Source organism: Mastigoproctus giganteus, chromosome 7 (assembly GCF_048544385.1).
Source record: "Mastigoproctus giganteus isolate SK-2022 chromosome 7, ASM4854438v1, whole genome shotgun sequence".
In the NCBI taxonomy this organism is placed as follows: Eukaryota; Metazoa; Arthropoda; class Arachnida; order Uropygi; family Thelyphonidae; genus Mastigoproctus; species Mastigoproctus giganteus.
Genome location: NC_143581.1, coordinates 173,247,984 through 173,264,963, shown reverse-complemented (window position 1 = coordinate 173,264,963; position 16,980 = coordinate 173,247,984). Strand labels below are relative to the sequence as shown.

General features: G+C 37.7%; 1 protein-coding gene across 6 annotated transcripts in view; it reads right to left on the bottom strand.

The window, feature by feature from the left end:
- Positions 1-16,980, bottom strand: part of lig (ubiquitin-associated protein-like lingerer) — a 574,370-nt gene that overhangs the window by 383,757 nt on the left and 173,633 nt on the right. For all 6 annotated transcript variants that reach the window (XM_090377982.1, XM_090377983.1, XM_090377981.1 and 3 more), the window contains exon 9: positions 6,359-6,447. In XM_090377982.1, coding sequence (XP_090234108.1) covers positions 6,359-6,447 — 89 coding nt within the window. The remainder of the gene's footprint in view (positions 1-6,358; positions 6,448-16,980) is intronic.

The following is a 16,980-nucleotide window of genomic DNA, read 5'->3' as shown; positions in this document are numbered from 1 at the left end:
TGACGAATGTGTTAGACAAATGTCAGCTTTTAGTCAGAAATAAGTCCCAAGAATTTCAACTGTGATACAACTGGAATGGTGCTTTGTCCAAGTCATAATCAGGCTCACGGTGGAGGTTACGTTTGCGACAAAAATGGATGCAAACGATCTTCTCCGGTAAGAACCTGAAACCATTGGCCATGGCCCAGGAGTTATGGTCAATAGCCTGTTGCAATTGTCTCTCAATAACCTTCATATTGCATGATTGAGAAAATATGCTGAAGTCATTGAAGTAGTGCACACTGTTTATAGTTGGAGGAAGCTATTCGAAAATACTTTATTTTAATGACAAAAAGTGTGACGCTTAAGACAGACGCTTGTGGTACCCCCTCCTCTTGGCAAAAGGGCCGGTAAATGGTGGATCCTACACGAACTTGGAAATAACGGCAGGATAAAAAATTTTTAATAAAGACAGGAGGGTTACCCTCTTAGACCGAGGTTGTAAAGGTCTTTTAAAATACCAAATCTCCAAGTTGTGTAGTACGCTTTTTCCATGTCACAGAAGATGGTCACCAAGTGTTCTCTTTTCAGGAAAGCATCTTGGATAGATGTTTCCAGTCTAATTAAGTGTTCCAGTGTGGACCTGTTCCTTTGGAAGCCGCACTGAAAGCGGGAGAGAAGGTCATTCGATTCTAAATACCACAGAGACAAGCAATGACCATTCTCTCCAATATTTTGCACTGACAGCTAGTCAGAGCAATAGGACAATAGTTTTTCAGAGATTTAGGATCCTTTCCTGGCTTGGCAAAAGCAAGAATAGTTGCCTTGCGTCAGGTATCCGGAAAATGCTCTTCAAGAAAGATTATGTTGTACAGGAAGAGCAGAAGATCCGTGGATTCTGGTTAAAGATGTTTGATCATTTCATAATGAATGTTGTCTGGTTCAACAGTGGTAGCCTTTGTATGGGCAAGTGCTGTTTTCAGCTTGTGGATAGTAAATGGCCCATTATATGAGTGGGAACCCTTTGATGTGAAGTTAAGGGCTTGTTTTTCAGTGTTGTGCTTTAAGACCAGAAACTTTGGGGAGTAAGATGATGTTAGAAAATGTTTCCCCAAGGGCATTGGCTATTGCAGTAGCTGCAATAGTACATCCATTATATTTAAGGACTGATGAGGGGTGTGTGCTGTGTATTTTCCCTTCATTTTCCAAATTTTTTCCCAGACCACATTAGGGCTGGTTGTCTGGGTGATGTGAAACGGATCCATGATTACTTCTGACTCTGATGGCAGATGTAGCATGACTTGGCTTGTGCATGTTTAAAGGCTAATAGGTATATCATGGTAGGATATTGTCGAAATATCCCCCATACTTTGTGCTTTTTTTTGCTGCTGTGCATTCTGAATTCCACCAAGGTTTGGGAAATAGTGGGAACTGGCTCGATGATTTTGTAATTGCAATTGCAGCTGCATGGACAATAGTGTCTGTGATGTATGTGACTGCATCACTGATCAGCTCCTGACTGACTGTAGCGATGTCAATGTTTGCGAGATGTTGAAAGGCATTACAGTCAGCCTGATCAATCTTCCACTGGGGTAAACTAAATGGCAGACACTGTCTACCACTAGTTAGGGTGGTTATCACGGGGAAGTGATCACATCCATGTGGATTTTCCTCCATCTCCCAAGTAAATGAAGGAAGTAGAGAAGGGGAGCAGATGAAAAATCAATGGCAGAGAAGGTACAGGTAGGCATGTGAAAGAAGGTGTTTGTTCCCAAATTAAGTAGGGAAAAGGTTATTGTCGGTGAGCATATTCTCAATGACTCATCCTCTTCTATTGATGTTAGCACTATCCCACAAAGTACAATGTCCATTAAAATCCCCAAGAATTAAACAAGGGGAAGGCAATTGCATGATAAGATCATCAAGGTCTTTCTGGGTGATGTCAATCCCAGTTGGCAAATAAATAGAGCAGACAGTTAATAAGAACCCCACTGTAAGGCAAACAAACTGCTTTACGCCGGATTCCTATGGTGTTGGCCTGGAACCTAGGCTGTGGGCGTTAGATCCCAGTGATGCTAATCTGGCAGACCAGCAGCGTCACTGGGAGATCCCCCTCACCATGTACAGGTGCGCACGTCAAGGTGCTGGGGTTACTGCTACCCATATGCAGTACTTTGCATTTGTCAATATTAAACTTCAGTTGCGACTTGACAGCGCATTTGTTGAACTTTTCCAGATCCTGTTGCAGTAGCAAACTGTCATTAAAAACCCTGCAAACCTCTGGGTCAACTGCAAACTTTAACAATAAGCATAATTAAGCATAAAATACCTTTATCATTCATAAATATACAAAAACAATAATGGGCCCAACACCGAACCCTGAGGGACACCACTAATAACATTGATCCACGAAGAGCAGTGTCCATTGATAACCACTCTCCGTCTTCTCCCACTCAACCATCTCTTTATTCATTGTAGCAACTTCCCCTTCTTAATGATGTACTGCTCCAATTTGTACAGTAGTCTTCCATGTGCAACAGTATCAAACGCTTTCATGAAACTGAAGTATATGACATCAAAATTATTATTTGCATCCAGTTCCTTTGTGACAACATCAGTATCCAATCAAACTGGTCAGACAAGACTTCCCCTTGACAAACCCATGCTGTGTCTGAATTATTATTGCAGTCTTGTCTAGATGATCCTGCAATACTTTAACCAGTGACTCCATTACTTTCCCAGGAACAGAAGTTAAACTAATAGGTCTATAAATTTTTATTTTTTTGGCTGATGACACATAAGCTTGCTTTCTTGAATCATATACCTCTACTACTATTACTCATGTCACCCTTTGATCCCTCCCTCTTTGTCAATTGGGGATACATTTGCATATCTTCAGGCCGTGGGGACCACCAATGAGTCCAGCGATGCTCTCATAATTAGGGCTAAAGGTTTGTTTCCTTCCTTTGCAGCCTCCTTTAATTATAACTAGACAGATCGCATCCAGCTCAGCTGTCTTTCTTATGTTTAAGTTCAACAATTTTTCCTCAACTTTGCTCTCGGTTATTACAAAATCATTTAGCTTCCTGTTAGAGTTCAGTTTACTCATTCAGTTTCTCATCTATCTGAGCATCATCAATAGTCAACCACCAACATCAAGTGGACCAATCTGATTCATCCCCTTCCTTCTACAGTTTACATAAGTAAAGAACTCTTTGCTGTTCTTCATTGCATCCACTGCCAAAGATGTCTCGTAATCTGCCTTCGCTTGCCTAAACTCATTTGTGACTTGATCACAGACTAGCTTATATCTACCATAGGCTTCTGTGTCGCCTGATAATTTATATGCATCCCATGCAATTTTCTTTTCTGCCATGAGTTTCATTAGTTCATCTGCCACTGATTTAGACCTAAACCTTGAATAGTATTTCTTAATCAGTATGAAAAGCCTAGTAGCTTCCAAGATTAATTCCTTGAATGCTTCCCATTTAGAATTTTCTGTTGGTAACATCATCAGTTAGTCCCGCTGTACAGAATTTAAATACTGTCTCAGACCACTGTAGTCACCTTTAGGAAAACAAAAACCCTTCCCATTACCCCTGATGGTAGTTACATCTTTTATTAAACCCTACGTAAGTACATTGTGATCACTGCCACCTAGTGGTTACTCTAACTGCGAATTCTTAATGCACAAATAATCACGCTGATAATCAGATCAAGAGTATTATTCCCTCTGGTTGCCTCATGAACATGCTGCTGTAGAAAACAATCGTTATATAAATAAATCCACAAAAGTCTTGCTAGTGTGCAAGTGACCATCCTACAAGTTCCAGTCAATATCAGGAAAGTTAAAATCGCCCATTATAAGACTTCTGATTTACTGGCCCACTTTTCTCTGTATAGTTGTTCATTGTACTCAGTCATTAGGCCTATAATACACTCTTGCTCTCATTTTTGCTTTCCCAGTGCTTATGTTATACCAAATTTAATCAACACTGCACTGTCCACCAATGGGGGTTTAACTGTATTTACTTGTTTTATGATGACTCCCAGCAGTTCTTGAGATCCCTGGTAACTTGCCTTCCTGGCTCCTGCTAATTCCAATAGAAGCAGTGCTAGAATCCCTTCCACCTCTGCTTGCAGCTACTATTAGTCTATTAGTGTGTGAATCCCCCCCCCAATCTAGCAGTTTTCCAACCAACCTAATACTGCCTCAATAGCACCAGCAAATATTCTTCCACCCTTTCTATTTAGCCGAATTGATTGACAAGGTTCTCATCATATATCCCTCCTGTCGTCTATGGGCAGAATTCTAGACACTTTCAAATGCAACCCTTACTTCCAGCTGTTTTCCGATATTTACCTGTACTTGTTAAGTAATTCCGCTACTCTTAACGTCATTAGTTAGTGCCAACATGTACAGCAATATCATATTTTGTGCCGTTAAAAGATATCTGCTCTACAATGTCATCAACTTTTGCTCCTGGCAGACATACACTGGTCCCCTTCCACCCATCCTTTTCGCACAATATATTTCCCCGTTTTCCTCACAACAGTGTCACTAACAGCAACTTGCTGTGCAACCTACCTTGGGGATTGGCACTTTCTTGCTTGATGATCAAATGCAAGCTCTGGCATTGATGTGGGCAGCAAAGTGGAGGAGAAATTGTTGAAGTTAAACATAAGAAAGGCACCTGGGGTTGATGGGATCCCATTATATTAAAAGCAGCAGCAAAGGAAGTAAGAAAACTCTTGGCCATAATTATGAGAGCTTCCATGGATTCGGGGCAGGTCCCCAAGGACTGGAGGTGTGCAAATGTATCACCAATTCACTAAGGGGGTTCAAAAGTGACAAGTAACTATAGACCTGTTAGTTTAACTTGTGTTCCAGGGAAAATAACTGAATCACTGATTAAAGAAGCACTGCAGGATCATCTAGAAAACTGCAGTAATAATTAAGACAGCATGGATTTGTTAAAAGGAGGTCTTGTCTGATCAATTTGATTGGATAATATGTGATCACAAAGGAACTGAATGTTAAAAATAATTTTGATATCATATATTTGGATTTCAGGAAAGCTTTTGATAGTCTTGCACATGGAAGACTGCTGTACAAATTGGAAAGGTAGGGCATTAACGGTAAGTTGCTAAAAGGATAAAAGAATGGTTGAGTGGAATATGACAGAGTGGTAATCAATGGGCACTGCTCCTTGTGGACAAATGTTATTAGTGGAATTCCCCAGGGTTTGGTGCTGGGCTCATTGTTGTTTTGTGTATTCATCAATGTTATTGATGAAAGTATATCAGGATTAATGTCAAAGTTTGCAGATGATACAAAGGTTGGCAGCATTGTTAACAAAGTAAAGAAAGTATTCAACTCCAAATGGATCGAGATAAGTTGGGCAAATGGGATGAGAAGTGGCAACTGAGGTTTAACTTTGACAATGCAAAGTACTGCATATGAGTAGCAATACCCAAGAGAAATGTATCAACTGTGTGGTACTACGCTGAGGGAAGTGGAAAGTGAAAAGGGCCTGGGGGTAATTGTGCAGTCAATTTATGAAGTTTGCTGAATAGTGCAGACAGGCTGCCAGGGCAGGTCATGGAGTCTTGTCAATGATATATAGGAGTTTTGCTAGCAGGGACAGGGAGGTGATTATCCAGTTATACAAGGCAATGGTCAGGCCACACCTAGAGTACCACTTACAGGTCTGGAGGCCTCATTTCAGAAAGGATGTAGAGTTGCTAGAACGAGTACAAAGAAGGGCAACAAGATTGGTGAGAAGAACAAAGGGGTGCTCTTACCAAGAAAGGCTTAAGCTCTGCAAACTGCAGCACCTGGAGTAGGCATCTGCGAGGTGATCTGATTGAGGTGTATAAGGCCTTGAATGGGTTGAGTAAGCTAAATGCTCATGGGATTCTTCCTCTTGCTCAGATTAAGAACCTGAGGGGCATAGATTCAAATTTAGGAAAGACAGTTGTAGAATAGATGTGCGGAAATTTGTTGAAATTTGCCATTAGCCAGTGGGTGGTTGATTGGTGGAACAGACTTCCATCTTTTGTTGTGGAAGTTGATAGCCTAAATAAATTTAAGGCTGAGCTGGACAGGCATTTGGAACGAATGAAGGGGTGAAATGGGAGGTTTTTTTTTTTTTGGCTGATGTATAAGCTTGCTCTCTTGCATCGTATGCCTCTACTAATGCTAACCTGAATGTCAGAACACTTCGAGAAAAACTTCACCCCGCCTCCCAAATCCTATCTGGTGTGTGAGGGGACACATGAAATACGTAATATCATGATAGAGCTTTATTTAGTCTTTCCCTAATCTATGTTTTCCTTTGCAAGATATATTGAAAGAAAAAACACCAAGTTAACTTACTTTTGTGTCACAGAAGGCGAAGCATCAACAGCTGTTATACTACTGGACTGCACACTAGTACTTGGTGTGAAAACTTTTGTTTCTGTCAGCTGAAAATTAATCCACAAGATTTAAATATTACATAATATTTTGCATGCACACACATCTATATTTATATACATACAACCAAACACCTTAAATATTCATACAATAATGGTAAAAGGCTACAAGAATTTAAAATAAGACAAAATCTTAATTACAAACACATAGATAAATATCCACAGCTTTGTATCCATTTGAGAATGAGACATGCTTATATGAAATTTGTGTTTTGTTATGCAAAACTATCCTTATATATATATAAAATAAGGGTAATATAAAAATAAGGGTAATATAAAGAACCATTAGAATAAGCAAATCAATCCAATAATAATACCATCAGGGACCTAAGAAAACACAAAAAAAAAAAAAAAAAAAAAAAAAATTATTATCGCTTTTTACCAACAATCTAGATGACTTCAACTGGGGCCAACCACCCAGAATGAAGGCAAAAAACGACAAGAGGTTCTCTGTTTCTGTGATGATCAATATATGCTAAGTAATTTAAATCTAAACCAAATAAACCAATATAGGCCGAATGTAAATCGAAAGATGATAATAAAAGTTAAGAAAATTTAGAAATATTAGAATCAAAGGTAAGTAAAATATAAAAGTAAGCATATATTAATCATCGTTGACCCGACAGAGAACGTAATTTAATGATTAAAATAAGATTAAATATATAATACATACTACATATTGACCGTATCTAGGACATAATGTAATAGTCGTCAAAATAATGTGGTGCCCCCTATGTGATGGATACGGTAAAAATAAAAATTAAATTGACGCATACAGAAACATGCAGATAGTAAGAAGAAAAACTAAAGGAGTAGGAATAATAGAACCTGAACTCCACAAAGGCGAAAAATAGTAGTATAGATAAGAAATAGTTTCTCCTACGTCCTCGGATTGCCCTAATAATTTCGGAGAAATAAAAATAAAGAGTGTAGGACAGTTTAAAGACATTACAAGATATAAGTTGTGGCTCGGGTATGAGCCACAACTTATACCCGAGTACAAGTTGTGGCTAAGTATAAGTGACTCATACCCGAGCAGGTATGGTCGGTGACTGCTTAGTCGGCCCATACCTATTACCATCCTGCATGAACTCCGCTAAATGTCGGATCTGTCTTGAAAAAGTTCTACCCGGATTACTTGACGATGTTCCAGCAAGTGTGAAACTCAACACTTGGTTTCAACATGACGGGGTGCCTGCCCATTATGGAAGGCATGCTTGTGACCATTTGAACAGGCATTTTGGGCGTCGATGGATTGGACGTGGTGGGCCTGTTGCCTGGCGCCCACACTCACCTGATTTATCGAGCCTTGATTTGTTTCTGGGGGTGGGGGGGAGGCGTCAAATCTATTGTGTATGAATCGCCTGTGGAGACGGCAATGGATCTCGTGGCAAGACTCGTCTGCACTGCTGCTACTGTCAAAGAAACTCCAGGTGTTTTTGACCGTGTCCGCCAATCCATGCTGTGTCGGTGTCACGCATGCATCGCATCTCATGGTGGAACCTTCGAGCATCTTTTGTAACATCATGAAATGCATCCATCTCATACTCCATTGTTAATATTATGTCAAATAAATGTTTGCCACTAATTACTGTCTTGTGCCTCTGCTACTACTTTTCCGTGATGTTTCTGGTTATGGGTTCCTATGCGATTCACATTCCTTTAGTTGTTGCCTACCTCCCCTAAATATTTGTACCAATATTTTTGAGACACCCTGTGTGTGTGTGTGTGTGTGTGTGTGTGTGTGTGTGTGTATTTTTTTTTATGTGTGTAATTTAGAAACACCCGTTATCTTATGTCACATCCTAGGTAACCAGCTTTTATTGTTGTGGGTAGATAACGCATTTTAAATGAATATCACTGACCAAGGAGGGATTGGCTCTCCACATCTGATGACAATTCTTTTTGTGTGTACTACATTTTGGTCACTTAATTCACAGACAAGTTTATCCTCCGACACATCTAACAGATCCCATACTGATATTACCCCTTTCGAGGAGTTCAAGGTGGCATGTGAGGCAACTTATGTGGAAATTCTACCAAAATTTAATTTTTTTTAAGTCTTTCAAGCATGTCTATGCACTATTAAAGCTCCAGATCTTAATCCCTAATGGCCAAACCATTTTTGGATGGCCAGTGGCATTCACTTCTGTTTCTCTATCAAAAATAGGGAGAGCGTACTCAGTAGCTGGTCTGAGGAATAATGTAATATTAAAAAGATCAGTATTTCTTCTCCCAGGTTTCCAGCCCTGCCACAGAGGCAACAGTAGTGCCACCAGTGACTATGCGAAAAGGGAAGGTTAGTAGTTATTGCATTAGTAAGTTGGTCATATATACAAGAAGAAAGGGTGTTTCACCTTTCTGTTAAGTAAGCTAACTACTTTAGAAGAGAAAAATTAAATAACTCTGGAAAGTATAAAAATAATTCTAGACTAGAATCAGCCACTCTATAAGAATATCTCATTGAAGATCACTCAGAAATTGCTATAATCAATCACTTGGCACTCAGGGCTGTTTAGGATATATATATATATGTCCAGTATCAAACCCTCTAGTCACCTCTCAATCCTTACACTGAAAAGACTCTTTCAGTTTTACATATAATATATATATATATTATTTTTTTTATTATGAAAAGTCACCACAATGGAATATCACCTGGAATTATTCTAATTATTGCCACCTGCTACAATCTAAAATATCCCCCCCCCTCTTTTTTTTACTATAATTATCGCTTCTTAACCTATCCATGCAATTACACTAACAATGCCTATTAATTATGTTCTTTCACAGTGGCATTTTTTTGTATAATCATAGCAACTCAGAGGTAGATTATGTTCTATGAGAAGAGATGCAAATAACAAATTGGTATGCATGACATCATTGTAAAAGAAATGCTACGTTATTTTTGCATTTCTATTTATTCACTGCCCACTCTCTTATGCTCATTTGTTTGCAAATCTCTGACTACACAGTTTTCTGCCACTTATACAGGTGACCCCCGCTTAACGCTGATCATTCGTTCCGGAAAAACAGAGCGCTAAGTGAATCCGCGCTAAGCGAGCGCCGCTTTCCCATAAGGTAACATATGTATTTGTGAGCTGCGGTCGGCGCCATAGGATATTTCCTAATCAATAATAAACGGTAATGAAAAGATGCACAAATGTCAGTCAAAATATTTAATATTCAAATATTTGCACATATAAAATATTCTGCATTACATACGTATAATTATGTGGTAACTACTTGCGTATCAAAAGTAAACTTAAAATTCCAATTAAAATAATGAATTTAATTGATTTAATTTAATTGATGAATTTAATCAAGAAAAATGTGTCGATTTTTGGTTGAACTTTGGCCCTCTTCCAAATAAACTAAAAGGGGTATTAATTTTAAATCCCCCCGCAGCGTTACCACCCAACAATAAAGTCAACCGATCCTTCGCTGCTTTGAAACCTGGCATGTTTTTTACTTCTTTCGTTATGAAACTTCTTTTAGGCATTCGTTTCCACAAAAGTCCTGCTTCATCTATGTTAAAAACTTGTTGAGAAGTATAACACATAATACCCCTCTTCAATAATTTTAACAAGTTCTTTTTTGAAAGTTTCGGCTCCTTGATCTGCACTCCCTGGATTCTAAATCTATTCTACCAGCCCTTACCAGTTTTAAATGGTTCCACATTTGTTTTTTTTTTAGGCGAGTTTTCTTCAGATCATCATATTGGCTAATCTCTCTCTCTCTCTCTCTCTCTTTTTTTTTTTTGTTAATATTTAACTTAACTGAATTCTGCATTGGACATTATCTTCAATAAAATTAGTCTTTCCATTTCAATCCTAATAGCCGGCCTAGTCCTAGTTGCTTGCAGTGGAACAGCTACCTTTCCCGCTGCAAAAATTAATTCTTTATTTTTTTATAATTGTTCTTACAGTTAAAGTTGCAAGTCCTAAATTATGGCACACATCCGCTTGTCGTTGACCGGAATCGATTCGCTTCAAAACTTCTAATTTTCAAATTCAGTCTTTTTCTTACATTTATAGTATTCGTACTGTGCTCAGACGTTGATTTTTCATTCTTTTTTCATTCTTCGAAAATGTAACTGCGTTGGTTGCATTAATTATGATACAATGTTCAAGTAAACTGTCCGTTTCGCACGTTGTCTAATACGGTACTGAGTGATGACTAGACTTCGGATAAATACATATAACGCAAATATTACAAGCAATATACTTCTTCATTTTTTAAAATGTTGATCTCGGAACTACGTAACAAGTCACTGTACTGAAATTAAATTAGCGTGCGAGAAAATTTCACTGGGCGTGGGAAACGTTTTAATGCTGTTTTGCTATTCATTTTCAAGCTATCGACTCCATCAAATGAAACGATTTCGTTAAATATGTCAAAAATGTAATCTGTAAAAGAGCGTTATAGTGATCTGTGACAGCGTTATAGTCAGACACGGGTTATAATATAATAACAGCGTTATAGCGAATCAGCGTATAGCGAACCGCGTTATAACGGGGGCCTGCTGTAATTAAAAATTGTATCCACACAAGGAAAACATGTTACATTTTGCAGATTTTACAGTACACAGAAAATCTCACATATCTTCTGAAGTTATATCATATTGCCTTTGGCATCTTACTGAAAGCAGTTAACTTCACACTACACAAGTTACCATGAAATGAATAAACAAAGCTATCACCCATTTCTATTTTGAAATGTAGACTGCCATACATGATAGCCACATCATTAAAGAAAATAAGTAGAAATTATCAAAATGTTTAAAAGAATTCCAATTTTAACTTGTTTTAATTACTTTTTTTTTTTGTGAAAAGAAAAAGATGGAGAAAAATCGGGTTTTTACAAAATGATGGAAAAATGTTCACCAAATACATCACAACAGCAAAGTGTAAAAGTGGTCAAATTAAGTAAAGACATTCATCATAAATCCAAGTGTTTATAGCTGTGCTAGCAATTGGGCATGTGCAAAACATGGATAAGGCTTTTTATACTAAAAAGGATATACTGTTCAAGGGTTAGACCAAAATGGATGTCGAATGAACTAATGACACTTGTGGTAGAAAAGAAAAATACACAGGTTTCATATAAATTATTAGCTGACACAAAAGCCTATAGGAGATATCAACTAGTCTGAAATCAACTCAAAAGAAGTTTAAGCAAGCTAAGGCAAATTATGAGACATCTCTGGCAAGGAGTCAAAGATGTCTTTACTTATGCAAACACTAGAAAAATCACATTGGTCCACTAGATACGAATGGTTTAAACTACTGTTGATCCTGCTCAGGTTGCTGACAAACTAAATAGATATTTTGCATGTACATTAACATATGAAGAATTTATGGATGAGGATGCCACAAGTACAGGCAGTTCCTGCTTTATGAATTCTTTTTTCAAGTATCAAATAACAACAAAATCGAAAATATGAACATTAATTGCAAAAAATGAATGTTAAACATTCACAAATACAGCATTTCAAACCCCGCGTAACTATACATTACAGTGCATCCCACTTTACGATATTAATCTGTTCCAGAGACACCATCGTATCATTAAAATATAATGTGAACCCAATAACACACTTTTTTTAGTTATTCATTCCAAGACTTTGGAAGTTGAAATTTTTGCTATAATACTAAGTTATTTATCTCTTTAAGAGGTCATTTTTATAATGTTTGTTTGTTATTTGATTTTTAGGGGCATTAGCAACTAAGGCCATATGCTCTGGGGATATGCGCTGGTCATTCCCTGACCTTTCCGCATCCTCAGTATTTGGTATTTTTATAATGTAAGTTGTATTAGTTACCAATTGAAATGATTAAAACGCACTACACTTTCATTATTGTGTGTTCTGTTATAAGAATCAATTTTGAACGCCTTTGTGATATTTTTCAAAAGCATATTTTTGGAGGTCACTACCATAAAACAATTTGTACTTTTTGGTTTATTGGGCTTTTCTGTTAGTGCAATCAATTATAAACAGATAACAAACTTGATGTTATTGCATTTGCAAAAATACTGATAGCTGGAATTGTGTGGGTTCTTATGTTATTATGGCAGAATGTGTTTCTTTTCAATGCAATCTTCAGTCATATAAAAAATATAAATTTTTATAATCTTTTCTTCATTTTTTTTTTTAAAGCTTCGTAAACTTCTTAACTCCACACAAATCGTGTTAGTTGTAATCTCACTTGCACATATTGTGTTAGTTGCAATTTGTGCATGCTGTTAAAAAATGCTTATGCATTATATCATGAAATTTATAAAGAGAAGATTATCTTGGAAACAAATGCGTCTTGAAGCATTTCTGAAGAAGACGACTCCTTGTGCAACAAACCAACGAGTGCTAACACAACGAGTGATCAATAGGGGTGCATTTAGTTGATGATGAAGAATAAATATTCTTAATATTTGTAAGTCATAAATAATTTCTTTATTATTATAATTTGCACAATATGATAGCATAGCTTAATTTATTATGGTACTCACCTTTTTTTTATAATCTGCAATTGATGTTTGAATAGGGTGGATGATAATTTTAATTTAAACTGGGAGTAAGTAAAAGTTGGAGTTTTTTAAAAACAGAAGTTAAAATATGTGCAAGGAAGTAGAAGTGCACGTCTTCGTCCTTGGTTGTCAATATTAAAGTTGAAAATAAATGGTTAACACAATTTTCAACTTTAATATTGACAACCAAGGACGAAGACGTGCACTTCTACTTCCTTACGCATATTTTAACTTCTGTTTTTAAACAGAAATTAAAATCACTTCTGTTTTTTCCCAATTTAAATTAAAATTATCATCCACCCTATTCAAACATCAATTGCAGATTATAAAAAAAGGTGAGTACCATAATAAATTAAGCTATGCTATCATATTGAGTCGATTATAAATGGTATTTTAAGACATCTACAATTATCGGATTATTATAATTTGCTTGATTTTACAGGCTGTTTTCGTTTATTTCGATAAATCAATCATTGTTTAAACAAACAATTAGCTAATTAATTTCATTGTTGAGAAGTAACCCCTGTTTTTAACATTCTGTCTATGGGAAATAAATTCCCACTTTACAAGTTTGCTTTACAAGCACATGCTAGGAACAAATCAACTCTTAAAGTTGGGAACTACCTATATATTGAATTTTAACAGGAGGCTAAATGATTTTAGCATTAGCATTAGTAGAGGCATTTGATGCAAGAAAGCAAGCTTATGCAGCATCAGCCAAAAAAAAAAAAAAAACACTTCCACTTCACCCCTCTGTTCGTTCAAAATACCTGTCCAGCTGAGCCTTAAACTTATTTAGGCTATCAACTTCCACGACAAGGGATGGAAGTCTGTTCCACCAACCAACCACTCGCTGGCTAAAGGCAAATTTCCGCACATCTATCCTACATCTGTCTTTCCTCAATTTGAATTTATGCCCTCTCAGGTGATTATTCTGAGCGAGAGGAAGAATCCCATCAGCACTGAGCATGCTCAAACCATTCAATGCTTTATACACCTCTATCAGATCACCTCGCTGGTGCCTAGTCTCCAGACACTGTAATTTGCAAAACTTAAGCCTTTCTTCGTAAGAGCACCCCTTTGTTCCATTCACTAATCTTGTTGCCCTTCTCTGTACTCGTTCCAGCAGCTCTACATTCTTCTTGAAATGAGGCCTCCAGACCTGTATACGGTACTCTAGGTGTGGCCTGACCATTGCCTTATATAAGGGAATAATCACCTCCTTATCCCTGCTAGAAAAATTCCTATATATCATTGACAATACACCATGAGTTACTCTTGCAGCCCGTCTGCACTGCTCAGAGAACTTCATATCTGTCTGAACAACCACCCCCAGGTCCCTTTCATTCTCTACCACTGTCAGTGTAGTACCACAGAGTTGATACGTTGCTCTGGGGTTGCTGTTTCCCATGTGTAGTACTTTACATTTGTCAATGTTAAACTTCATTTGCCACCTCTCAGCCCATCAGCTCAACCTTTCCAGATCCTGTTGCAGGAGCATAGTGTCAGTAGTGTCCTTGACAACCCCGCCTACCTTTGTATCGTCTGCAAACTTCGACATTAAACTTGATATACCATCATCAATATCATTTATGAATACAGAAAACAATAATGGACCCAACACTGAGCCCTGAGGGACTCCACTAATAACATTAGTCCACAATGAGCAGTGTCCATTGATTACCACTCTCTGTCTTCTCCCCCTCACCACCCCTTTATCCACAGCAGCAATTTGCCTCCAATGTCACACTGCTCCAATTTGTGCAGCAGTCTTCCATGTGCAACAGTATCAAAAGCCTTCCTAAGATCCAAGTATATAATATCAAAGTTATTCCCTGCATCCAGTTCCTTTGCGACTGCATCATAGTATCCAATCAAATTGGTCAGGCAAGACTTCCCCTTAACAAAACCATGCTGTGTCCGAGCTATAATTGAAGTCTTGTCTAAATGATCCTGCGGTGCTTCCTTAACTAGTGCCTCCATTAATTTTCCTGGAACAGAAGTCAAACTCACAGGTCTATAATTGCTTGTGTCAGCCTTTGATCCTCCTTTGTGAATTGGGGTCACATCTGCACATCTCCAGTCTGTGGGTACCTCCCCTCAGTCCAAGGAAGCTCTCATAATTACAGCTAAGGGTTTGCTTACTTCCTCTGCTGCCTCCTTTAATATAACTGGATAGATCCCATCCACCCCAGGTAATTTTGTAGAATTTTGTAAAGAGAGGAAAATGAAAGAGCAATTGTTAAGCTAAACATAAAAAAATCATCTAGGGGTGGATGTAATCTATCCAATTATATTAAGGGACACAATAAAAGAGGTAGGAAAACCTTTAGTCATAATAATGAGAGCATCCTTGGATTTAGAGGAGGCTCCTATGGACTGGAGTTGTGAGTGTATCCCCAATTCACAAAGGACAATTAAAAGGTGGCAAGTAATTACAGATTTGTTAGCTTCTGTTCCACAGAAAATAATGCAGTAACTGGTTAAAGAAGTAATGTAGGAACATCTAGATACAATGCAGTTATAAGGCTTTTGGGGGAAATTTTTATCAGCTTGGCCTGCACTTGTAGGTAGAAGGAATTGTTTTGTAGAGACGGGATAAATTTAAACAACGGTGGTGCAAAGATTTTTGCCAGTATCATTGAGGATACCTTAAAGGTTCGGGGAAACAAGGGTAATATGGATATACGCATTTATCTAATGATACTGGTCAAAGTAATGCTTGCAATCACCTTAAGCGTTCTGGTTTGTAACTGCAATAGATCATATTAGCAAGATGTTCTGAGGTCAGAAACGTTTCAAAGGAGTGAGTAGCTAATGCCAGGAAAGCAAGCTTAAATAACTAAGGGGTGTGTGTCAGGGTATGTAATGATACAAGAACACTAAGTCTTAATGTTTAAACAGTAATGTCAGAAGTGACTTCAATAAAATGAGTGAACTTGAACTGCTGGTTAGGACAAGTAATGCTGGTTAGGACATCATAGGGCTTACAGAAACTACGTGGTGTAGCCCGGAAATATGGGACGAGTTTCATTACAAGTATTTAGGAAGGATAGGATAAATATGAGGGGTGGTGGGGTCTTGCTTCTTAGCAAAAACAGCCTGAGTGCAATGAAATCTTTCCCGGATTCAGACTTTTCACATGCTAGTATAGAATCTGTATGATGTGAGATTGCTGGGAGCAAAGGTACAATGAGAGTCAGAGTAATCCGGTGCTTGTGAAACCAGGAGATTGTGAAGATTATGGTGAGAGCCTCTACATGCAAATGTACAGTAGAAGTAAGCATGAATGTCTTTTATGAGTGACTTTAATTCGCCTCTAATTGATTGGAGCAAATGGGAACTCCACACGAGGGACAAAATTTTTAAATCAACTAGATGATTGCTATTTGTATCAACATGTCAGGGAAAGTACTAGGGAAAACAATACTCTAGACCTCATCATCACCCATGAACCATATGACATAATAGGGCTGAAAGTGATTATGGAGTTCTATGGTGGATGATGAAGAGAAGGAGCAGTAGTTAAAAGAAAAGGAAAGGGTTATAATTTCAGGAAAGGAAATGACAATGCCTGAAGATGCTACACGATTTCTATTAACTGGGTAGATATTTCACAGAGCGAATACAACTGAATTATGGTATACCTTGATGACATTAATCACAGAAGCGTTGAATGCGTAATTACCATTAAAAAAAAAAAAACTCCATGAGGATCCCTAGTTGGATCAATAATGAAGTTGCCAGATTACCTAAGCAGAAAAAAAAATGACATGGATAAGTTACAGACCAATAAAAAGTACCGAAGCATATAACAGCTACAAATTGACCTGTAATAGTGCCCCAGAAAAGGTTAGGACAAAAGCACATTATGAGAAATCGCTGGAAAAGGGAGAGAAGAGCAGGGATAAGGAATTCTTCACATACATAGATGCAAAGAAGAGAAGGACAAACCAGATCAAACCCTTATGTAATGGACATGGAATAACATTAGTTACT